Source organism: Scyliorhinus torazame, chromosome 14 (assembly GCF_047496885.1).
Source record: "Scyliorhinus torazame isolate Kashiwa2021f chromosome 14, sScyTor2.1, whole genome shotgun sequence".
Classification (NCBI taxonomy): domain Eukaryota; kingdom Metazoa; phylum Chordata; class Chondrichthyes; order Carcharhiniformes; family Scyliorhinidae; genus Scyliorhinus; species Scyliorhinus torazame.
In genome coordinates, this window is record NC_092720.1 from 190576069 (window position 1) to 190600102 (window position 24034).

General features: G+C 54.2%; 1 protein-coding gene across 1 annotated transcript in view; it reads left to right on the top strand.

The window, feature by feature from the left end:
* The window catches only part of vars2 (valyl-tRNA synthetase 2, mitochondrial), a 68679-nt gene that overhangs the window by 35445 nt on the left and 9200 nt on the right, over positions 1–24034 (top strand). The window contains exons 17-20 of the mRNA XM_072473260.1: positions 3739–3927; positions 20409–20618; positions 21838–21949; positions 22800–22972. Of these exons, the coding sequence (XP_072329361.1) occupies positions 3739–3927; positions 20409–20618; positions 21838–21949; positions 22800–22972 (684 nt within the window). The remainder of the gene's footprint in view (positions 1–3738; positions 3928–20408; positions 20619–21837; positions 21950–22799; positions 22973–24034) is intronic.

Genomic DNA, 24034 nt, shown 5'->3' on the forward strand with positions numbered 1-24034 from the left:
TGATGAATCAATCTGGAATTGAAAGTTAGTCTCAGTGATTTTTTTTTTCTTCATATAAAATGTAGAGTACCCAATTCATTTTTTCCAATTAAGGGGCAATTTAGCGAGGCCAGTCCACCTCGCCTACACATCTCTGGGTTGTGGGGGTGAAACCCACGCAAACACTGGGAGAATGTGCAAACTCCACACGGGAGAGTGACCCAGAGCCGGGATCGAACCTGGGACCTCGGAGCCATGAGGCAGCAGGCTAACCCACTGCGCCACCGTGCCTGCCCCGTTAGTCTCAGCGATGATGACCATCAAAGTGTCATCGATTGTTGTAAAGACCTGTCTGCTTCACTCGTGTCCCCTTCCCCGGTGTGGCCCACACGTGACTCCAGACCCACAGCAATGTGGTCGACTCTGTAATGACCGAGCAAGCCACCTCCATTCCGAAGCTTTTCGGGATGGCCAACCGTTGCAGGCCTTGCCCCTGGTGCTCACATCCCGTGGAAGAATTGCAAAACATCAGTTTCAACCTGCACACATCCCACAGGAACACCACAGGGCGGTTATACCGACTGGACCAGAGCCATACTCTTGGTGTATTTTAAAATTAAGGTGGGCCTCGCTGGGCCTGTGACAAGCGGTCACAGTTTGATACAAATGGAATTTTGTCCTTCATTGCTAGAGGGATTGAGTTTAAGACTAGGGAGGTTATGCTGCAATTGTATAAGGTGTTAGTGAGGCCACACCTGGAGTATTGTGTTTCAGTTTTGGTCTCCTTACTTGAGAAAGGACGTACTGGCACTGGAGGTGTGCAGAGGAGATTCACTAGGTTAATCCCAGAGCTGAAGGGGTTGGATTACGAGGAGAGGTTGAGTAGACTGGGACTGTACTCATTGGAATTTAGAAGGATGAGGGGGGGATCTTACAGAAACATATAAAATTATGAAGGGAATACGATAGGATAGATGCGGCAGGTTGTTTCCACTGGCGGGTGAAAGCAGAACTAGGGGGGCATAGCCTCAAAATAAGGGGAAGTAGATTTAGGACTGAGTTAGGAGGAACTTCTTCACCCAAAGGGTTGTGAATCTATGGAATTCCTTGCCCAGTGAAGCAGTTGAGGCTCCTTCATTAAATGTTTTTAAGATAAAGATAGTTTTTTTGAAGAATAAAGGGATTAAGGGTTCTGGTGTTCGGGCCGGAAAGTGGAACTGAGTCCACAAAAGATCAGCCAGGATCTCATTGAATGGCGGAGCAGGGCTCGAGGGGCCCAGATAGCCTACTCCTGCTCCTAGTTCTTATGTTCTCTTTATGATACGATTGAGATGTTTGCTGGAGTCCGGGACACAGCTAAAGGGGTAAAGAATACTGGGGGTCCCGCAGAAACATTCAGGCAATCCGACAACTGAGCCTTTACTAAGTGTTCATTTTTATTTATCTTCTTTAAAAATGTGTTTTATTACAAACGTGTACTAAAACAGGTTACAGCGAACAAACACCCCGGGAAACATACTTCCCAACAATCAACTATACCAGTCTGTACAGATTTTTCCCTTCTTCACCCCCCCTCCCCCACGATGAACAGCTCCTCAAATACGGCCACAAACATCCCCCCACCTTTCCTCAAACCCCCCTGAAGAGCCCCTTAATTCGTACTTTATCTTCTCTAATCTCAGGAAGTCGTACAGGTCACCCAACCATGCTGCTACCCCCGGTGGCGATGCCGACCGCCACTCCAGTAAAATTCGCTGGCGTGCAATCAGAGAGGCGAAGGCCAAGACGTCGGCCTTCTTCCTCTCCATGAGCTCCGGCTCCTCTGAAACCCCAAATATCACCACCAAAGGGTCCGGGTCCACCTCCTCCTCCACTATCCTGGCTAAGACTGCAAACACTCCCGCCCAGGATCTTCCCAGCTTTCTCACAACCCCAAAACATGTGCGTGTGATTCGCTGGCCCCTGCCCACACCTCTCACACTCGTCTGTTACCCCCTGAAAGAAACCCACTCATTCTCGCCTGATTCATGTGCACCCTGTGCACCACCTGAAACTATCAGGCTCATCCTGGCACAAGAGGAGGTCTCGTTAGGGCAGCACGGTGGCGCAGTGGGTTAACCCTGCTGCATCACGGTGCCGAGGTCCCAGGTTCGATCCCGGCTCTGGGTCACTGTCCGTGTGGAGTTTGCACATTCTCCCCCCGTGTTTGTGTGGGTTTCGCCCCCACAACCCAAGGATGTGCAGGGTAGGTGGATTGGCCACGCTAAATTGCCCCTTAGTTGAAAAAACTGAATTGGGTACTCTAAATTTTTTTTAAAAAGAGGCGGTCCTGTTTACCCTACTCCTCACTCCATGCTCCCCAATTGATCACCCCTCCCAACTCCGCTTCCCATTTCTCCATGATCTTCCACCCGCTCGCCTCCCTGCTCCCCCAGCTACTTGTATATATCCCCAATTCCTCCCTCCACTTCCACATCCGGGAGCAGCAGTCGCTCCAGCAGGATGTATCCCGGCAACCTAGGGAACCCCTTCCAGACCGTTCGTGCAAAGTCCCTAACATGTAGATACCTGAACTCACTCCCCCTCAGCAGCTGTACCCTCTCCCTTCGCTCCCCCAGACTGGCGAACCCTTCTTCCAAATACCATATAATAACCAAATAATCATAGAATTTACAGTGCAGAAGGAGGCCATCCGGCCCATCGAGTCTGCACCGGCCCTTGGAAAGAGCACCCTACCTGACATCACACCTTCACCCTATCCCCGTAACCCCACCTAACCTTTTTTGGACACTAAGGGCAATTTACCATGGCCAATCCACCTAACCTGCACGTCTTTAGACTGTGGGAGGAAACCGGAGCACCCGGAGGAAACCCGGGGAGAACATGTGGACTCCGCACAGTGACCCAAGCCGGGAATCGATCCTGGGACCCTGGAGCTGCAAAGCAACTGTGCTAACCACTATGCTACCCTGCTGCCCTTTCAAATCCCTCACCTTGACCAGTCCCATTTCCCTCCACCTCCCGTATACACGATCCAACCTCCCCCGGCTTAAACCTATGATTCTCGCACACCGGCATTAGCACCGACATCTCTTCCACCCTAAAATGCCTCCTCAGCTGATTCCATATCTTCACCGTGAACTGCACCACAGGGCTCCCTGAATACCTACTCGGAGCCATTGGCAATGCTGCCGTCATCATAGCCCTCAAACTAGACCCCTTACAAGATTCCTCCTCCATCCTAACCCACTCTACCCCTTCTCCTTCCCACCACCGCCGCACCTTGTCCATATTCGCTGCCCAATAATAAAGAAGCAAGTTTGGCAACGCCAACCCCCCCTGCTGCCTCTGTAGCAGGGTCCTCCCCACCTTCCCCGCCCATACAAAGTCAGAGATGATTGTGTCCACTTTCCGAAAAAAGGCCTTTGGTATAAAGATCGGGAGAGCCTGAAAGATAAACCAGAACCTCAGCAGAATATTCATTTTCACCACTTGGACCCTCCCCGCCAATGTTAAGTGCAGTGTATCCTACATCTTAACATCTTTATGTATCTTTATATGCCGAGACGAAACTGAAGTGGACCTCTGCCGAGCTGGGCTTGGAGTTGCCGTTCTCTGGATTGCTCACATGTAGCGATTATTGGGGGCTCCGGTTCTGCGGTACAGTGGACATCCTGTCCTGGGTCGGGTGAGGATGGTCGATGGGGGAGGTGTAGGGTTGCGGGCGTGATCGCGATGAGGATGAGGTAAATCCGGCGGTGCCTGGCTGTGACGCCGCTTCCTTCCCATTCCCAGCTTCGCCCAGCGGCTGCCATTGACCGCTGGATCCTCAGCCGGCTCCTCCGCACCATCGCGGCCTGTGATCGGGGCTTCCAGGAATACAACCTCCAAGCTGCAACCTCTGCCATCCACCAATTCTGGCTCCACGACCTGTGTGACGTTTACCTGGTGAGTGAGAAGCAGACACGGAGTCTCACTGTGCTCACAGAGACCTGCATCTGGGTCACACGCACATCCCCTTACCATCAGTCTCTCTGTGACCCTATAACACAGTGCATTCCTCTGTGTCAGGGTGTGTCTCTCACTGTGTCAGGGTGTGTCTCTCTGTGTCAGGGTGTGTCTCTCATTGTGTCTCTGTCAGGGTGCGTGTCTCACTGTGTCTCTGCGTCAGGTTGTGTGTCTCACTGTGTCTCTGCGTCAGGGTGTGTGTCTCACTGTGTCTGTTTCAGGGTGTGTCTCTCACTGTGTCTCTGTCAGGGGGTGTGTCTCACTGTGTCTCTGTCAGGGTGTGTCTCTCACTGTGTCTCTGTGTCAGGGTGTGTGTCTCTGTTAGGGTGTGTGTCTCTGTCAGGGTGTGTCTCTCACTGTGTCTCTGTCAGGGTGTGTGTCTCACTGTGTCTCTGTCAGGGTGTGTCTCTCACTGTCTCTGTGTCAGGGTGTGTGTCTCACTGTGTCTCTGTTTCAGGTTGTGTGTCTCACTGTGTCTCTGTGTCAGGGTGTGTGTCTCACTGTGTCTCTGAAATGAAAAATGAAAATGAAATGAAAATCGCTTATTGTCACAAGTAGACTTCAATGAAGTTGAAAAGCCCCTAGTCGCCACATTCCGGCGCCTGTTCGGGGAGGCTGGTACGGGAATCGAACCGTGCTGCTGGCCAGCCTCGGTCTGCTTTCAAAGCCAGCGCTTTAGCCCTGTCCTAAACAGCCCCGGTGTGTAGGGTGTGTGTCTCACTGTGTCTCTCTGTCAGGGTGTGTGTCTCACTGTGTCTCTGTCAGGGTGTGTGTCTCACTGTGTCCCTGTGTCAGGGTGTGTGTCTCTGTGTCAGGGTGTGTCTCACTGTGTCTCTCTGTCAGGGTGTGTGTCTCACTGTGTCTCTGTCAGGGTGTGTGTCTCACTGTGTCCCTGTGTCAGGGTGTGTGTCTCTGTGTCAGGGTGTGTCTCTCACTGTGTCTCTGTGTCAGGGTGTGTGTCTCTCTGTGTCAGTGGGTGTGTCTCACTGTGTCCCTGTGTCAGGGGGTGTGTCTCACTGTGTCCCTGTGTCAGGGTGTGTGTCTCTGTGTCAGGGTGTGTCTCTCACTGTGTCCCTGTGTCAGGGTGTGTCTCTCACTGTGTCTCTGTGTTAGGGTGTGAGTCTCACTGTCTGTGTTAGGGTGTTTGTCTCACTGTCTGTGTTAGGGGGTGTGTCTCACTGTCTCTGTCAGGGTGTGCGTCTCACTGTTTCTCTGTTTCAGGGTGTGCGTCTCACTGTGTCTCTGTGTTAGGGTGTGTATCTCACTGTGTCCCAAGTCAGGGTGTGTGTCTCACTGTGTCCCTGTGTCAGGGTGTGTGTCTGACTGTGTCCCTATGTAAGGGTGCGTGTTTCACTGTGTCCCTGTGTTAGGGTGTGTCTCTCACTGTGTCTCTGTGTAAGGGTGTGTGTCTCACTGTGTCTCTGTGTCAGGGTGTGTGTCTCACTGTGTCTCTGTCAGGGTGTGTGTCTCACTGTGTCCCTGTGTTAGACTGTGAGTCTCACTGTCTGTGTTAGGGTGTGTGTCTCATGGTCTCTGTCAGGGTGTGTGTCTCACTGCGTCCCAGGTCAGGGTGTGTGTCTCACTGTGTCCCTATATTAGGGTGCGTGTCTCACTGTGTCTCTTTGTTAGGGTGCGTGTCTCACTGAGTCTCTGTCAGGGTGTGTGTCTCACTGTCTCTGTCAGGGTGTGTCTCTCACTGTGTCTCTGTGTTAAGGTGTGTCTCTCACTGTGTCTCTGTGTAAGGGCGTGTGTCTCACTGTGTCCCTGTGTTAGGGTGTGTGTCTCACTGAGTCTCTGTCAGGGTGTGTGTCTCACTGTGTCTCTGTGTCAGGGTGTGTGCCTCACTGTCTCTGTGTCAGGGTGTGTGTCTCACTGTCTGTTTCAGGGTGTGTCTCTCACTGTGTCTGTTTCAGGGTGTGTCTCTCACTGTGTCTGTTTCAGGGTGTGTGTCTCACTGTCTCTGTGTCAGGGTGTGTCTCTCACTGTGTCTCTGTATCAGGGTGTGTGTCTCACTGTCTGTTTCAGGGTGTGTCTCTCACTGTCTGTTTCAGGGTGTGTCTCACTGTCTCTGTTTCAGGGTGTGTCTCTCACTGTGTCTCTGTGTCAGGGTGTGTGTCTCACTGTCTCTGTCAGGGTGTGTGTCTCACTCTGTCTCTGTGTCAGGGTGTGTGCCTCACTGTCTCTGTGTCAGGGTGTGTCTCTCACTGTGTCTCTGTATCAGGGTGTGTGTCTCACTGTCTGTTTCAGGGTGTGTGTCTCACTGTCTCTGTCAGGGTGTGTCTCTCACTGTCTGTTTCAGGGTGTGTCTCACTGTGTCTCTGTGTCAGGGTGTGTGTCTCACTGTCTGTTTCAGGGTGTGTCTCTCACTGTGTCTGTTTCAGGGTGTGTGTCTCACTGTCTCTGTTTCAGGGTGTGTCTCTCACTGTGTCTCTGTGTCAGGGTGTGTGTCTCACTGTGTCTGTTTCAGGGTGTGTCTCACTGTCTCTGTTTCAGGGTGTGTCTCTCACTGTCTCTGTGTCAGGGTGTGTCTCACTGTCTCTGTTTCAGGGTGTGTCTCTCACTGTGTCTCTGTGTCAGGGTGTGTCTCACTGTGTCTGTTTCAGGGTGTGTCTCACTGTCTCTGTTTCAGGGTGTGTCTCACTGTGTCTCTGTGTCAGGGTGTGTGCCTCACTGTCTCTGTTTCAGGGTGTGTGTCTCACTGTCTGTTTCAGGGTGTGTCTCTCACTGTGTCTGTTTCAGGGTGTGTGTCTCACTGTCTCTGTTTCAGGGTGTGTCTCTCACTGTCTCTGTGTCAGGGTGTGTGTCTCACTGTCTCTGTTTCAGGGTGTGTCTCTCACTGTGTCTCTGTGTCAGGGTGTGTGTCTCACTGTGTCTGTTTCAGGGTGTGTCTCACTGTGTCTGTTTCAGGGTGTGTCTCTCACTGTGTCTCTGTTTCAGGGTGTGTCTCACTGTCTCTGTGTCAGGGTGTGTGTCTCACTGTCTCTGTGTCAGGGTGTGTGTCTCACTGTGTCTGTTTCAGGGTGTGTGTCTCACTGTCTCTGTTTCAGGGTGTCTCTCACTGTCTCTGTTTCAGGGTGTGTCTCACTGTGTCTCTGTCAGGGTGTGTCTCTCACTGTCTGTTTCAGGGTGTGTCTCTCACTGTGTCTCTGTTTCAGGGTGTGTGTCTCACTGTGTCTCTGTTTCAGGGTGTGTCTCTCACTGTCTGTTTCAGGGTGTGTCTCTCACTGTCTCTGTTTCAGGGTGTGTCTCTCACTGTGTCTCTCTCTGTGTCTGTTTCAGGGTGTGTCTCACTGTCTCTGTTTCAGGGTGTGTCTCACTGTGTCTCTGTTTCAGGGTGTGTGTCTCACTGTCTGTTTCAGGGTATGTCTCTCACTGTGTCTCTGTTTCAGGGTGTGTGTCTCACTATGTCTGTTTCAGGGTGTGTCTCTCACTGTGTCTGTTTCAGGGTGTGTGTCTCACTATGTCTCTCACTGTGTCTCTGTTTCAGGGTGTGTCTCTCACTGTGTCTCTGTTTCAGGGTGTGTGTCTCACTATGTCTGTTTCAGGGTGTGTCTCTCACTGTGTCTGTTTCAGGGTGTGTGTCTCACTGTGTCTCTGTTTCAGAGTGTGTCTCTCACTGTCTGTTTCAGGGTGTGTCTCTCACTGTCTGTTTCAGGGTGTGTCTCTCACTGTCTCTGTTTCAGGGTGTGTCTCTCACTGTGTCTCTCTCTGTGTCTGTTTCAGGGTGTGTCTCACTGTCTCTGTTTCAGGGTGTGTCTCACTGTGTCTCTGTTTCAGGGTGTGTGTCTCACTGTCTGTTTCAGGGTATGTCTCTCACTATGTCTCTGTGTCTCTGTTTCAGGGTGTGTGTCTCACTGTCTGTTTCAGGGTATGTCTCTCACTGTGTCTCTGTTTCAGGGTGTGTGTCTCACTATGTCTGTTTCAGGGTGTGTGTCTCACTGTCTCTGTGTCAGGGTGTGTCTCACTGTGTCTCTGTTTCAGGGTGTGTGTCTCACTGTCTGTTTCAGGGTGTGTGTCTCACTGTGTCTCTGTTTCAGGGTGTGTGTCTCACTGTGTCTGTTTCAGGGTGTGTCTCTCACTGTGTCTCTGCGTCTCAGTTTCAGGGTGTGTGTCTCACTGTGTCTGTTTCAGGGTGTGTCTCTCACTGTGTCTCTGTGTCTCTGTTTCAGGGTGTGTGTCTCACTGTGTCTCTGTTTCAGGGTGTGTCTCTCACTGTCTGTTTCAGGGTGTGTCTCTCACTGTGTCTCTGTGTCTCTGTTTCAGGGTGTGTGTCTCACTGTCTGTTTCAGGGTGTGTCTCTCACTGTGTCTCTGTGTCTCTGTTTCAGGGTGTGTGTCTCACTGTCTCTGTTTCTGGGTGTGTGTCTCACTGTCTGTTTCAGGGTGTGTCTCTCACTGTCTGTTTCAGGGTGTGTCTCTCACTGTCTCTGTTTTAGGGTGTGTCTCTCACTGTGTCTCTCACTGTCTCTGTTTCTGGGTGTGTGTCTCACTGTCTCTGTTTCAGGGTGTGTCTCTCTCTGTGTCTGTTTCAGGGTGTGTCTCACTGTGTGTCTGTTTCAGGGTGTGTGTCTCACTGTGTCTGTTTCTGGGTGTGTGTCTCACTGTCTCTGTTTCAGGGTGTGTCTCTCACTGTCTCTGTTTCTGGGTGTGTGTCTCACTGTCTGTTTCAGGGTGTGTCTCTCACTGTCTGTTTCAGGGTGTGTGTCTCACTGTCTCTGTTTCTGGGTGTGTGTCTCACTGTCTGTTTCAGGGTGTGTCTCTCACTGTCTCTGTTTCAGGGTGTGTCTCTCACTGTCTCTGTTTCAGGGTGTGTCTCTCTCTGTGTCTGTTTCAGGGTGTGTCTCACTGTGTGGCTGTTTCAGGGTGTGTCTCTCACTGTGTCTGTATCAGGGTGTGTCTCTCACTGTGTCTGTTTCAGGGTGTGTGTCTCACTGTCTCTGTTTCAGGGTGTGTGTCTCACTGTGTCTGTTTCAGGGTGTGTGTCTCACTGTCTCTGTTTCAGGGTGTGTGTCTCACTGTGTCTCTGTTTCAGGGTGTGTGTCTCACTGTCTGTTTCAGGGTGTGTGTCTCACTGTCTCTGTTTCTGGGTGTGTGTCTCACTGTCTGTTTCAGGGTGTGTGTCTCACTGTCTCTGTTTCAGGGTGTGTGTCTCAGTGTGTCTCTGTTTCAGGGTGTGTGTCTCACTGTGTCTGTTTCAGGGTGTGTGTCTCACTGTGTCTCTGTTTCAGGGTGTGTCTCAGTGTCTCTGTTTCAGGGTGTGTGTCTCACTCTGTGTCAGGGTGTGTCTCTCGCTTTCTGTGTCAGGGTGTGTCTCTCACTGTGTCTCTGTTTCAGGGTGTGTATCTCACTGTGTCTCTGTTTCAGGGTGTGTCTCATTGTGTCTGTTTCTGGGTGTGTCTCTCACTGTCTGTTTCAGGGTGTGTGTCTCACTGTCTCTGTTTCAGGGTGTCTCTCACTGTCTGTGTCAGGGTGTGTCTCTCACTGTGTCTCTGTTTCAGGGTGTGTCTCTCACTGTGTCTGTTTCAGGGTGTGTCTCTCACTGTCTCTGTTTCAGGGTGTCTCTCACTGTCTGTGTCAGGGTGTGTCTCTCACTGTGTCTCTGTTTCAGGGTGTGTCTCACTCTGTGTCAGGGTGTGTCTCTCGCTTTCTGTGTCAGGGTGTGTCTCTCACTGTGTCTCTGTTTCAGGGTGTGTCTCTCACTGTGACTGTTTCAGGGTGTGTCTCTCACTGTCTCTGTTTCAGGGTGTGTGTCTCACTGTGTCTGTTTCAGGGTGTGTGTCTCACTGTCTCTGTTTCAGGGTGTGTCTCTCACTGTCTCTGTTTCAGGGTGTTTGTCTCACTGTCTCTGTTTCAGGGTGTGTGTCTCACTGCCTCTGTTTCAGGGTGTGTGTCTCACTGTGTCTGTTTCAGGGTGTGTCTCACTGTGTCTGTTTCAGGGTGTGTCTCTCACTGTCTCTGTTTCAGGGTGTGTCTCACTGTGTCTCTGTTTCAGGGTGTGTCTCACTGTGTCTGTTTCAGGGTGTGTCTCTCACTGTCTCTGTTTCTGGGTGTGTCTCTCACTGTGTCTGTTTCAGGGTGTGTGTCTCACTGTCTCTGTTTCAGGGTGTGTCTCACTGTCTGTTTCAGGGTGTGTCTCTCACTGTGTCTCTGTTTCAGGGTGTGTCTCTCACTGTGTCTCTGTTTCAGGGTGTGTGTCTCACTGTCTGTTTCAGGGTGTGTCTCTCACTGTCTGTTTCAGGGTGTGTCTCTCACTGTGTCTCTGTTTCAGGGTGTGTGTCTCACTGTGTCTCTGTTTCAGGGTGTGTGTCTCACTGTCTGTTTCAGGGTGTGTCTCACTGTCTGTTTCAGGGTGTGTCTCTCACTGTGTCTCTGTTTCAGGGTGTGTCTCTCACTGTGTCTCTGTTTCAGGGTGTGTGTCTCTCACTGTGTCTCTGTTTCAGGGTGTGTGTCTCACTGTCTGTTTCAGGGTGTGTCTCACTGTCTGTTTCAGGGTGTGTCTCACTGTGTCTCTGTTTCAGGGTGTGTGTCTCACTGTCTCTGTTTCTGGGTGTGTGTCTCACTGTCTGTTTCAGGGTGTGTGTGTCTCACAGTGTCTCTCTTTCAGGGTGTGTCTCTCACTGTCTGTTTCAGGGTGTGTCTCACTGTGTCTGTTTCAGGGTGTGTCACACTGTGTCTCTGTTTCAGGGTGTGTGTCTCACTGTCTGTTTCAGGGTGTGTCTCTCACTGTGTCTCTGTTTCAGGGTGTGTCTCTCACTGTCTCTGTTTCAGGGTGTGTCTCACTGTCTGTTTCAGGGTGTGTCTCACTGTGTCTCTGTTTCAGGGTGTGTGTCTCACTGTCTGTTTCAGGGTGTGTGTGTCTCACAGTGTCTCTCTTTCAGGGTGTGTCTCTCACTGTCTCTGTTTCAGGGTGTGTCTCACTGTCTGTTTCAGGGTGTGTCTCACTGTGTCTCTGTTTCAGGGTGTGTGTCTCACTGTCTCTGTTTCTGGGTGTGTGTCTCACTGTCTGTTTCAGGGTGTGTCTCTCACTGTGTCTCTGTTTCAGGGTGTGTGTCTCACTGTCTCTGTTTCTGGGTGTGTGTCTCACTGTCTGTTTCAGTGTGTGTCTCTCTGTGTCTGTTTCAGGGTGTGTCTCTCACTGTCTCTGTTTCAGGGTGTGTCTCACTGTCTGTTTCAGGGTGTGTCTCACTGTGTCTCTCTTTCAGGGTGTGTCTCTCACTGTGTCTCTGTTTCAGGGTGTGTGTCTCACTGTCTGTTTCAGGGTGTCTCTCACTGTCTCTGTTTCAGGGTGTGTGTCTCACTGTCTGTTTCAGGGTGTGTGTCTCACTGTGTCTGTTTCAGGGTGTGTGTCTCACTGTGTCTGTTTCAGGGTGTGTCTCACGGTGTCTGTTTCAGGGTGTGTCTCTCACTGTGTCTCTGTTTCAGGGTGTGTCTCTCACTGTGTCTCTGTTTCAGGGTGTGTCTCTCACTGTGTCTCTGTTTCAGGGTGTGTGTCTCACTGTCTCTGTTTCAGGGTGTGTCTCTCACTGTCTGTTTCAGGGTGTGTCTCACTGTGTCTCTGTTTCAGGGTGTGTGTCTCTCACTGTCTCTGTTTCAGGGTGTGTCTCTCACTGTCTCTGTTTCAGGGTGTGTCTCTCACTGTCTGTTTCAGGGTGTGTCTCTCACTGTCTCTGTTTCAGGGTGTGTCTCTCACTGTGTCTCTGTTTCAGGGTGTGTGTCTCACTGTCTGTTTCAGGGTGTGTGTCTCACTGTGTCTGTTTCAGGGTGTGTCTCACTGTCTGTTTCAGGGTGTGTCTCTCACTGTGTCTCTGTTTCAGGGTGTGTCTCTCACTGTGTCTCTGTTTCAGGGCGTGTCTCTCTGTGTCTCTGTTTCAGGGTGTGTCTCTCACTGTGTCTTTGTTTCAGGGTGTGTCTCTCACTGTGTCTCTGTTTCAGGGTGTGTGTCTCACTGTCTCTGTTTCAGGGTGTGTCTCTCACTGTCTCTGTTTCAGGGTGTGTCTCTCACTGTCTCTGTTTCAGGGTGTGTCTCACTGTGTCTGTTTCAGGGTGTGTCTCTCACTGTCTGTTTCAGGGTGTGTCTCACTGTCTCTGTTTCAGGGTGTGTCTCTCACTGTCTCTGTTTCAGGGTATGTCTCACTGTCTCTGTTTCAGGGTGTGTCTCACTGTCTCTGTTTCTGGGTGTGTGTCTCACTGTCTCTGTTTCTGGGTGTGTGTCTCACTGTCTGTTTCAGGGTGTGTCTCTCACTGTCTCTGTTTCAGGGTGTGTGTCTCACTGTCTGTTTCAGGGTGTGTGTCTCACTGTGTCTCTGTTTCAGGGTGTGTCTCTCGCTGTGTCTCTGTTTCAGGGTGTGTCTCTCACTGTGTCTCTGTTTCAGGGTGTGTGTCTCACTGTGTCTGTTTCAGGGTGTGTCTCACTGTGTCTGTTTCAGGGTGTGTCTCTCACTGTCTCTGTTTCAGGGTGTGTGTCTCACTGTCTCTGTTTCAGGGTGTGTCTCACTGTCTGTTTCAGGGTGTGTGTCTCACTGTGTCTCTGTTTCAGGGTGTGTCACTCACTGTGTCTCTGTTTCAGGGTGTGTCTCTCACTGTCTCTGTTTCAGGGTGTGTCTCACTGTGTCTGTTTCAGGGTGTGTCTCTCACTGTCTGTTTCAGGGTGTGTCTCTCACTGTGTCTCTGTTTCAGGGTGTGTCTCTCACTGTCTCTGTTTCTGGGTGTGTGTCTCACTGTCTGTTTCAGGGTATGTCTCTCACTGTGTCTCTGTGTCTCTGTTTCAGGGTGTGTGTCTCACTATGTCTGTTTCAGGGTGTGTGTCTCACTGTCTCTGTGTCAGGGTGTGTGTCTCACTGTCTCTGTTTCAGGCTGTGTCTCACTGTGTCTCTGTTTCAGGGTGTGTGTCTCACTGTGTCTGTTTCAGGGTGTGTCTCTCACTGTGTCTCTGTGTCTCTGTTTCAGGGTGTGTGTCTCACTGTCTGTTTCAGGGTGTGTCTCTCACTGTGTCTCTGTGTCTCTGTTTCAGGGTGTGTGTCTCACTGTCTGTTTCAGGGTGTGTCTCTCACTGTGTCTCTGTGTCTCTGTTTCAGGGTGTGTGTCTCACTGTGTCTGTTTCAGGGTGTGTCTCTCACTGTGTCTCTGTTTCAGGGTGTGTGTCTCACTGTCTCTGTTTCTGGTTGTGTGTCTCACTGTCTGTTTCAGGGTGTGTCTCTCACTGTCTGTTTCAGGGTGTGTCTCTCACTGTCTCTGTTTCAGGGTGTGTCTCTCACTGTGTCCCTCACTGTGTCTCTGTTTCAGGGTGTGTCTCTCACTGTGTCTCTGTTTCAGGGTGTGTGTCTCACTGTCTCTGTTTCAGGGTGTGTCTCTCTCTGTGTCTGTTTCAGGGTGTGTGTCTCACTGTCTCTGTTTCAGGGTGTGTGTCTCACTGTCTCTGTTTCAGGGTGTGTGTCTCACTGTGTCTCTGTTTCAGGGTGTGTGTCTCACTGTCTGTTTCAGGGTGTGTCTCTCACTGTCTGTTTCAGGGTGTGTCTCTCACTGTGTCTCTCACTGTGTCTCTGTTTCAGGGTGTGTGTCTCACTGTGTCTCTGTTTCAGGGTGTGTGTCTCACTGTGTCTGTATCAGGGTGTGTCTCTCACTGTGTCTCTGTTTCAGGGTGTGTGTCTCACTGTGTCTCTGTTTCAGGGTGTGTGTCTCACTGTCTGTTTCAGGGTGTGTGACTCACTGTCTCTGTTTCAGGGTGTGTGTCTCACTGTGTCTCTGTTTCAGGGTGTGTCTCAGTGTCTCTGTTTCAGGGTGTGTCACACTGTGTCTCTGTTTCAGGGTGTGTCTCTCACTGTGTCTGTTTCAGGGTGTGTCTCTCACTGTGTCTCTGTTTCAGGGTGTGTGTCTCACTGTGTCTCTGTTTCAGGGTGTGTCTCACTCTGTGTCAGGGTGTGTCTCTCGCTTTCTGTGTCAGGGTGTGTCTCTCACTGTGTCTCTGTTTCAGGGTGTGTCTCATTGTGTCTGTTTCTGGGTGTGTCTCTCACTGTTTCAGGGTGTGTGTCTCTCACTGTGTCTCTGTTTCAGGGTGGGTCTCTCACTGTGTCTGTTTCAGGGTGTGTCTCTCACTGTCTCTGTTTCAGGGTGTCTCTCACTGTCTGTGTCAGGGTGTGTCTCTCACTGTGTCTCTGTTTCAGGGTGTGTCTCTCACTGTCTGTTTCAGGGTGTGTCTCTCACTGTCTCTGTTTCAGGGTGTCTCTCACTGTGTCTCTGTTTCAGGGTGTGTCTCATTCTGTGTCAGGGTGTGTCTCTCGCTTTCTGTGTCAGGGTGTGTCTCTCACTGTGTCTCTGTTTCAGGGTGTGTCTCTCACTGTGTCTGTTTCAGGGTGTGTGTCTCACTGTGTCTCTGTTTCAGGGTGTGTCTCACTGTGTCTGTTTCAGGGTGTGTCTCACTGTGTCTGTTTCAGGGTGTGTCTCTCACTGTCTGTTTCAGGGTGTGTCTCACTGTCTCTGTTTCAGGGTGTGTCTCTCACTGTCTCTGTTTCAGGGTATGTCTCACTGTCTCTGTTTCTGGGTGTGTGTCTCACTGTCTCTGTTTCTGGGTGTGTGTCTCACTGTCTGTTTCAGGGTGTGTCTCTCACTGTCTCTGTTTCAGGGTGTGTGTCTCACTGTCTGTTTCAGGGTGTGTGTCTCACTGTGTCTCTGTTTCAGGGTGTGTCTCTCACTGTGTCTCTGTTTCAGGGTGTGTCTCTCACTGTGTCTCTGTTTCAGGGTGTGTGTCTCACTGTGTCTGTTTCAGGGTGTGTCTCACTGTGTCTGTTTCAGGGTGTGTCTCTCACTGTCTCTGTTTCAGGGTGTGTGTCTCACTGTCTCTGTTTCAGGGTGTGTCTCACTGTCTGTTTCAGGGTGTGTGTCTCACTGTGTCTCTGTTTCAGGGTGTGTCACTCACTGTGTCTCTGTTTCAGGGTGTGTCTCTCACTGTCTCTGTTTCAGGGTGTGTCTCACTGTGTCTGTTTCAGGGTGTGTCTCTCACTGTCTGTTTCAGGGTGTGTCTCTCACTGTGTCTCTGTTTCAGGGTGTGTCTCTCACTGTCTCTGTTTCTGGGTGTGTGTCTCACTGTCTGTTTCAGGGTATGTCTCTCACTGTGTCTCTGTGTCTCTGTTTCAGGGTGTGTGTCTCACTATGTCTGTTTCAGGGTGTGTGTCTCACTGTCTCTGTGTCAGGGTGTGTGTCTCACTGTCTCTGTTTCAGGCTGTGTCTCACTGTGTCTCTGTTTCAGGGTGTGTGTCTCACTGTGTCTGTTTCAGGGTGTGTCTCTCACTGTGTCTCTGTGTCTCTGTTTCAGGGTGTGTGTCTCACTGTCTGTTTCAGGGTGTGTCTCTCACTGTGTCTCTGTGTCTCTGTTTCAGGGTGTGTGTCTCACTGTGTCTGTTTCAGGGTGTGTCTCTCACTGTGTCTCTGTTTCAGGGTGTGTGTCTCACTGTCTCTGTTTCTGGTTGTGTGTCTCACTGTCTGTTTCAGGGTGTGTCTCTCACTGTCTGTTTCAGGGTGTGTCTCTCACTGTCTCTGTTTCAGGGTGTGTCTCTCACTGTGTCCCTCACTGTGTCTCTGTTTCAGGGTGTGTCTCTCACTGTGTCTCTGTTTCAGGGTGTGTGTCTCACTGTCTCTGTTTCAGGGTGTGTCTCTCTCTGTCTCTGTTTCAGGGTGTGTGTCTCACTGTCTCTGTTTCAGGGTGTGTGTCTCACTGTCTCTGTTTCAGGGTGTGTGTCTCACTGTGTCTCTGTTTCAGGGTGTGTGTCTCACTGTCTGTTTCAGGGTGTGTCTCTCACTGTGTCTCTCACTGTGTCTCTGTTTCAGGGTGTGTGTCTCACTGTGTCTCTGTTTCAGGGTGTGTGTCTCACTGTGTCTGTATCAGGGTGTGTCTCTCACTGTGTCTCTGTTTCAGGGTGTGTGTCTCACTGTGTCTCTGTTTCAGGGTGTGTGTCTCACTGTCTGTTTCAGGGTGTGTGACTCACTGTCTCTGTTTCAGGGTGTGTGTCTCACTGTGTCTCTGTTTCAGGGTGTGTCTCAGTGTCTCTGTTTCAGGGTGTGTCACACTGTGTCTCTGTTTCAGGGTATGTCTCTCACTGTGTCTGTTTCAGGGTGTGTCTCTCACTGTGTCTCTGTTTCAGGGTGTGTGTCTCACTGTGTCTCTGTTTCAGGGTGTGTCTCACTCTGTGTCAGGGTGTGTCTCTCGCTTTCTGTGTCAGGGTGTGTCTCTCACTGTGTCTCTGTTTCAGGGTGTGTCTCATTGTGTCTGTTTCTGGGTGTGTCTCTCACTGTTTCAGGGTGTGTGTCTCTCACTGTGTCTCTGTTTCAGGGTGGGTCTCTCACTGTGTCTGTTTCAGGGTGTGTCTCTCACTGTCTCTGTTTCAGGGTGTCTCTCACTGTCTGTGTCAGGGTGTGTCTCTCACTGTGTCTCTGTTTCAGGGTGTGTCTCTCACTGTCTCTGTTTCAGGGTGTGTCTCTCACTGTCTCTGTTTCAGGGTGTCTCTCACTGTGTCTCTGTTTCAGGGTGTGTCTCATTCTGTGTCAGGGTGTGTCTCTCGCTTTCTGTGTCAGGGTGTGTCTCTCACTGTGTCTCTGTTTCAGGGTGTGTCTCTCACTGTCTCTGTTTCAGGGTGTGTCTCACTGTGTCTCTGTTTCAGGGTGTGTCTCACTGTGTCTGTTTCAGGGTGTGTCTCTCACTGTCTCTGTTTCTGGGTGTGTCTCTCACTGTGTCTGTTTCAGGGTGTGTGTCTCACTGTCTCTGTTTCAGGGTGTGTCTCACTGTCTGTTTCAGGGTGTGTCTCACTGTCTGTTTCAGGGTGTGTCTCTCACTGTGTCTCTGTTTCAGGGTGTGTCTCACTGTCTGTTTCAGGGTGTGTGTCTCACTGTGTCTCTGTTTCAGGGTGTGTGTCTCACTGTCTGTTTCAGGGTGTGTGTCTCACTGTCTGTTTCAGGGTGTGTGTCTCACTGTGTCTCTGTTTCAGGGTGTGTCTCTCACTGTGTCTCTGTTTCAGGGTGTGTGTCTCACTGTGTCTGTTTCAGGGTGTGTGTCTCACTGTGTCTCTGTTTCAGGGTGTCTCTCTCACTGTGTCTCTGTTTCAGGGTGTGTCTCTCACTGTGTCTCTGTTTCAGGGTGTGTGTCTCACTGTCTGTTTCAGGGTGTGTGTCTCACTGTCTGTTTCAGGGTGTGTGTCTCACTGTCTGTTTCAGGGTGTGTGTCTCACTGTGTCTGTTTCAGGGTGTGTCTCTCACTGTGTCTCTGTTTCAGGGTGTGTGTCTCACTGTCTGTTTCAGGGTGTGTGTCTCACTGTCTGTTTCAGGGTGTGTCTCTCACTGTGTCTCTGTTTCAGGGTGTGTGTCTCACTGTCTCTGTTTCTGGGTGTGTGTCTCACTGTCTGTTTCAGGGTGTGTGTGTCTCACTGTGTCTCTCTTTCAGGGTGTGTCTCTTACTGTCTGTTTCAGGGTGTGTGTCTCACTGTCTGTTTCAGGGTGTGTCTCTCACTGTGTCTCTGTTTCAGGGTGTGTGTCTCACTGTCTGTTTCAGGGTGTGTGTCTCACTGTCTGTTTCAGGGTGTGTGTCTCACTGTGTCTGTTTAAGGGTGTGTGTCTCACTGTGTCTGTTTCAGGGTGTGTCTCACTGTGTCTCTGTTCAGGGTGTGTGTCTCACTGTCTGTTTCAGGGTGTGTCTCTCACTGTGTCTCTGTTTCAGGGTGTGTGTCTCACTGTCTCTGTTTCTGGGTGTGTGTCTCACTGTGTCTGTTTCAGGGTGTGTCTCACTGTGTCTCTCTTTCAGGGTGTGTGTCTCACTGTCTGTTTCAGGGTGTGTGTCTCACTGTCTGTTTCAGGGTGTGTCTCTCACTGTGTCTCTGTTTCAGGGTGTGTGTCTCACTGTCTCTGTTTCTGGGTGTGTGTCTCACTGTGTCTGTTTCAGGGTGTGTCTCACTGTGTCTCTGTTTCAGGGTGTGTGTCTCACTGTCTGTTTCAGGGTGTGTGTCTCACTGTCTGTTTCAGGGTGTGTCTCTCACTGTGTCTCTGTTTCAGGGTGTGTGTCTCACTGTCTCTGTTTCTGGGTGTGTGTCTCACTGTCTGTTTCAGGGTGTGTGTCTCACTGTCTGTTTCAGGGTGTCTCTCACTGTCTCTGTTTCAGGGTGTGTGTCTCACTGTCTGTTTCAGGGTGTCTCTCACTGTCTCTGTTTCAGGGTGTGTGTCTCACTGTGTCTCTGTTTCAGGGTGTGTCTCTCACTGTCTCTCTGTTTCAGGGTGTGTCTCTCACTGTGTCTCTGTTTCAGGGTGTGTGTCTCACTGTCTGTTTCAGGGTGTGTCTCTCACTGTCTCTGTTTCAGGGTGCGTCTCACTGTGTCTGTTTCAGGGTGTGTCTCTCACTGTCTCTGTTTCAGGGTGTGTCTCTCACTGTCTCTGTTTCAGGGTGTGTCTCTCACTGTGTCTGTTTCAGGGTGTGTCTCACTGTGTCTGTTTCAGGGTGTGTCTCTCACTGTCTCTGTTTCAGGGTGTGGCTCACTGTGTCTGTTTCAGGGTGTTTCTCACTGTGTCTGTTTCAGGGTGTGTGTCTCTCACTGTGTCTCTGTTTCAGGGTGTGTCTCTCACTGTCTCTGTTTCAGGGTGTGTCTCACTGTGTCTGTTTCAGGGTGTGTGTCTCTCACTGTGTCTGTTTCAGGGTGTGTGTCTCTCACTGTGTCTCTGTTTCAGGGTGTGTCTCTCACTGTCTCTGTTTCAGGGTGTGTCTCACTGTGTCTGTTTCAGGGTGTGTGTCTCTCACTGTGTCTGTTTCAGGGTGTGTCTCTCACTGTCTGTTTGAGGGTGTGTCTCTCACTGTGTCTCTGTTTCAGGGTGTGTCTCACTGTGTCTCTGTTTCAGGGTGTGTCTCTCACTGTCTCTGTTTCAGGGTGTGTGTCTCACTGTGTCTGTTTCTGGGTGTGTGTCTCACTGTGTCTGTTTCAGGGTGTGTGCCTCACTGTCTGTGTCAGGGTGTGTGTCTCACTGTGTGCGTTCTCCCGGTCTGCCGACTGCGCAGCTGCCTCTCATCCTTCCCCTTTCTCCGGATGTTTGCACTTCCTGTTGTCCCCCCACTTCAGCCCATTCTCTCTGCCTCCCATTCCGCACAACCCCCCCTCCTCCATTGTCCCTCCCCATTGTCCCACCCCCTCCCCATTGTCCCACCCCCTCCCCATTGTCCCACCCCCTCCCCATTGTCCCACCCCCTCCCCCATTGTCCCACCCCCTTCCCCCATTGACCCAACCCTCCTCCACCTCAGCTCCCAGCTCTCTGCCCCCCCTCCCCCAGCTCTCTGGCCCCCCCTCCCCCAGCTCTCTGCCCCCCCCTCCCCCGGCTCTCTGGCCCCCCCTCCCCCGGCTCTCTTGCCCCCCCTCCCCCAGCTCTCTGGCCCCCCCTGCCCCAGCTCTCCGGCCCCCTGCCCCAGCTCTCTGGCCCCCTCCCCCAGCTCTCCGGCCCCCTCCCCCAGCTCTCCGGCCCCCTCCCCCAGCTCTCCGGCCCCCTCCCCCAGCTCTCCGGCCCCCTCCCCCAGCTCTCCGGCCCCCTCCCCCAGCTCTCCGGCCCCCTCCCCCAGCTCTCCGGCCCCCTCCCCCAGCTCTCTGGCCCCCTCCCCCAGCTCTCCGGCCCCCTCCCCCAGCTCTCCGGCCCCCTCCCCCAGCTCTCCGGCCCCCTCCCCCAGCTCTCCGGCCCCCTCCCCCAGCTCTCCGGCCCCCTCCCCCAGCTCTCCGGCCCCCTCCCCCAGCTCTCCGGCCCCCTCCCCCAGCTCTCCGGCCCCCTCCCCCAGCTCTCCGGCCCCCTCCCCCAGCTCTCCGGCCCCCTCCCCCAGCTCTCCGGCCCCCTCCCCCAGCTCTCCGGCCCCCTCCCCCAGCTCTCCGGCCCCCTCCCCCAGCTCTCCGGCCCCCTCCCCCAGCTCTCCGGCCCCCTCCCCCAGCTCTCCGGCCCCCTCCCCCAGCTCTCCGGCCCCCTCCCCCAGCTCTCCGGCCCCCTCCCCCAGCTCTCCGGCCCCCTCCCCCAGCTCTCCGGCCCCCTCCCCCAGCTCTCCGGCCCCCTCCCCCAGCTCTCCGGCCCCCTCCCCCAGCTCTCCGGCCCCCTCCCCCAGCTCTCCGGCCCCCTCCCCCTCCCCCCCCCCCCCCCCCCGGTCTCTGCCCGCCTCCCCTCCTCCCAGCTCCCTGCCCCCCCCCCCCCCCACTCCCTGTATCCCCCCTTCCCCCAGCTCTCTGTCCCGCTCCCTTCCTCCCCTCCCGCCCAGCTCTTCTCCTCCTCCCCCCCACTCCTCTATCACGCACTATGTCTTACCTTGCTGCCCCGCTCTGTCTCCCCCCGCCCCCCCCCCCAGCTCGCTGACTATCTGACTGCCCCACGCTGTCTCTCTGGGATTCTGGCTGATCGCTGCTCTCTGTTCTCCCTCCCCGTGTGTTTAGGAGTGTGTGAAGCCAGTGCTGCGGAACGGGGAGTATTCACTGCGGGAGACAGTGCAGCAGATTCTGTACCTGAGCACGGAGCAGGCGCTGTGTCTGCTCTCGCCGTTCATGCCCTATCTAACCGAGGAACTGTGGCAGCGGTTACCAAGTCGTCACCAGCACGGCCAGCCCAGTATCTGCATCGCCCGCTATCCATCTGTCAGTGAGCTGGTACGCTGGGCAGACAGGGGGGCGGGGGGACAGAGAGCTCGGGGGGCAAACAGTGGATGGGGGGGGACAGAGAGGGGGACGGGGGGGGGCAGAGAGGGGGACGGGGGGGGGGGGGACACAGAGAGGGGGACGGGGGGGGACGGGACAGAGGGGGGGACGGGGGGATGGGGGGGGACAGAGAGGGGGACGGGGGGGGGACAGAGAGGGGGACGGGGGGGGGACAGAGAGGGGGAGGGGGGGGACAGAGAGGGGGACGGGGGGGGGACAGTGAGGTGGACGGGAAGGGGGGACAGAGATGGAGGGGGGCGGACAGAGAGGTGGAGGGGGAGAGACAGAGAGCTGGGGGGAACAGAGAGGGGGATGGGGGGGACACAGAGATGGAGGGGGGACAGAGAGGGGGACGGGGGGACAGAGCTGGGGGGGGGTACAGAGAGGGGGATGGGGAGGGACAGAGAGGGAGACAGGGGGGACAGTGAGGTGGACGGGGGGGGGTGGGGGACAATGAGGTGGGGGGGACAGAGAGACGGAGGGGGGGGACAGAGACGGAGGGGGGGGGGACAGAGACGGAGGGGGGGGACAGAGACGGAGGGGGGGGGAGACAGAGACGGAGGGGGGGGGAGACAGAGACGGAGGGGGGGGGGGACAGAGACGGAGGGGGGGGGGGACAGAGACGGAGGGGGGGGGGGAGACAGAGACGGAGGGGGGGGGGACAGAGAGCTGGAGGGGGTGGGGGACAGAGAGCTGGAGGGGGTGGGAGACAGAGAGCTGGAGGGGGTGGGAGACAGAGAGCTGGAGGGGGTGGGAGACAGAGAGCTGGAGGGGGTGGGAGACAGAGAGCTGGAGGGGGGGGGGGAACAGAGAGCTGGAGGGGGGGGGGGAACAGAGAGCTGGAGGGGGGGGGGGGGACAGAGAGCTGGAGGGGGGGGGGGGGACCGAGAGCTGGAGGGGGGGGGGGGAAAACAGAGAGGTGGAGGGGATGCTGGGTCGGAGATGTGGAGGGGGACTGGGGTGAGTTTGGGCTTGATGGGACACCGGCCTTTGTGTCTCAGTAACACGCCTGGTGCTGCCGATTGGGAGCCAGCAGAGATTGAGTGCCGGGGGAGAGTGTTTGTGGTTACACCAGTGAGTGGCTGATGGAAAGCCCGTCCCTTGCGGACGGGTGGCGTTTAGCAGCCCCGGGTGTGAAGTCCCTGCCGATATTGTCCTCTCTCTCTTCCAGCCGGACTGGAATTGTCCCCAGGAAGAGTCGGACTTCCTGTTGGTGCAGGAAGTGGTCCGTGTGGTGCGAGCAATGCGTGCCGATTATCAGCTGACCAAAGTGCGACCGGAACGTGAGTTTCCTGCTGGGAAAATTGATCCGTCAGTTGTGTACACAAGACCGGTAAACGCCGGGGGACTGGGTGTAATATCAGGAGAAACCCCCAAGCAATGGGGTACAGTGCGCGGATAAAACGCATGAGGTTTGTTTCATTTGTAATGGGGATGTGGGCGTCGCTGGGCTCTGTCCGCATTTATTGCCCAACAACTGAGTGTTTGTTTGGCCATTTCAGAGGGCATTTCAGAATTGACCACATTGCTGTAGGTAGAGTCACAGGTTGGCCAGACCAGGCAAGGACGGCAGATTTCCTTCAGTAAAGGGGACGACAGTGAACCAGATGGGTTTTTACCACAATCGGCAATGGTTTCACGGTCATTCCAATTCAGATTTCACTATCTGCCCTGGAGGGATTCGAACGCGGGTCCCCAGAGCATCACCCTGGGGTCTCTGGTTTATTAGCCCAGTGACAATACCACTCTGCCGCTGCCTCTCCTTGGGGAGAGAAACACTGAGCCCTATTGTCACTGGCCCGGATGTAGCTACTTGCCCCCCCTCCCCCCGGAGACCCTTCACAAGCAGCAGTGATGGGCTTAAAGAGGACGAGCTGGAACTGAGCACGGGGAATGGGAGGGGCCCCGTGGAATGGTGGTTAGAATAGTGTATCCGGGAGATGGGAAACCGGGCTAGGATTTGGACTGGAGGTTGGAATGGGAGACGTGTCTCTGTGGAGGGGCGGGCGGGCGGGGTTGGGGGTTGGAGGGATGCTACTGTCTGGCGGGGGGGGGGGTCTCCCTTTGATTCCTGATCCCTTTCCCCTCCCTCCCCACACCTCGGTTAACTGGCTGGTCTGCGTTTCTCTGCAGTGTACGTCTCCTGCGATGAGGACGCGGCAGGCAGGCTGAGGTCCTTCCTCGGCCCCCTCCAGACGCTGTCTCGCTCCGGCTCGGTGCAGCTGCTGACCCCCGGGGAACGGGCGCCTGTGGGCTGCGCCATCGCCATCATCAACCAGCACTGTCAGGCCCACCTGCTGCTGAAGGTGGGCACAAACATCACTGCCAGTTTATGGCTCTTTTCGTGAATTGTGCATTAATTAGAGACACTAATTGTATTTAGTTGGGAGGTATTAGTTGGTGACTCGCCTGTGCTGATGTGGGAAGGTTATGGTACAAAAGGCGAGCCCGTATTTGTCCTTGTCCTGTGCAGCAGCAGCTCACCTGGTCCCACTCCCCCACCCTCTCCCTGCCACCTTGCAGACTTTGTCTCCTCTGCTCGTGCTCCAATTCTCCTTTGCAAGTTAGGGTTAACCCTGCCTCCACCATCTCGGGCACTGCTTTCCAGATCCTCTCCACTCACTGACAAACGGGAAGATGTTTTAAACCAGGTCGGCTCTGCCTCCTTTCTCAATCGCCTTGAACCGATGTCCTTTGGATTTCGACCCCTCCACCAATGGGAACAGTTTCTACTCCGTCCAGAGACAGCTTGTGGTAGAGGTGCTGAAAATTTCCCCTCTACCTTCTGCAAAGAGAAGGTTCATTGGCCAATTCCAGGTTAATTTTCCTATTGGGTTAGTGAATGGAGTAACGTTGAAGGAAGCCATTCTACCAAGTGTGTCAGCGCCAGTACCCTCGCAGACAGGCTGTGAACCAGGGGAGGGTGAGGTGTCTCCCTCCGTCCCCCGCTCCCTCCGCCTCCCCCCCCGTCCCCCGCCTCCCCCCCCGTCCCCCGCCTCCCCCCCCGTCCCCCGCCTCCCCCCCCCGTCCCCCGCCTCTCCCCCCGTCCCCCGCCTCTCCCCCCGTCCCCCGCCTCTCCCCCCGTCCCCCGCCTCTCCCCCGTCCCCCGCCTCTCCCCCCGTCCCCCGCCTCTCCCCCCGTCCCCCGCCTCCCTCCCGTCCCCCGCCTCCCTCCCGTCCCCCGCCTCCCTCCCGTCCCCCGCCTCCCTCCCGTCCCCCGCCTCCCTCCCGTCCCCCGCCTCCCTCCCGTCCCCCGCCTCCCTCCCGTCCCCCGCCTCCCTCCCGTCCCCCGCCTCCCTCCCGTCCCCCGCCTCCCTCCCGTCCCCCGCCTCCCTCCCGTCCCCCGCCTCCCTCCCGTCCCCCGCCTCC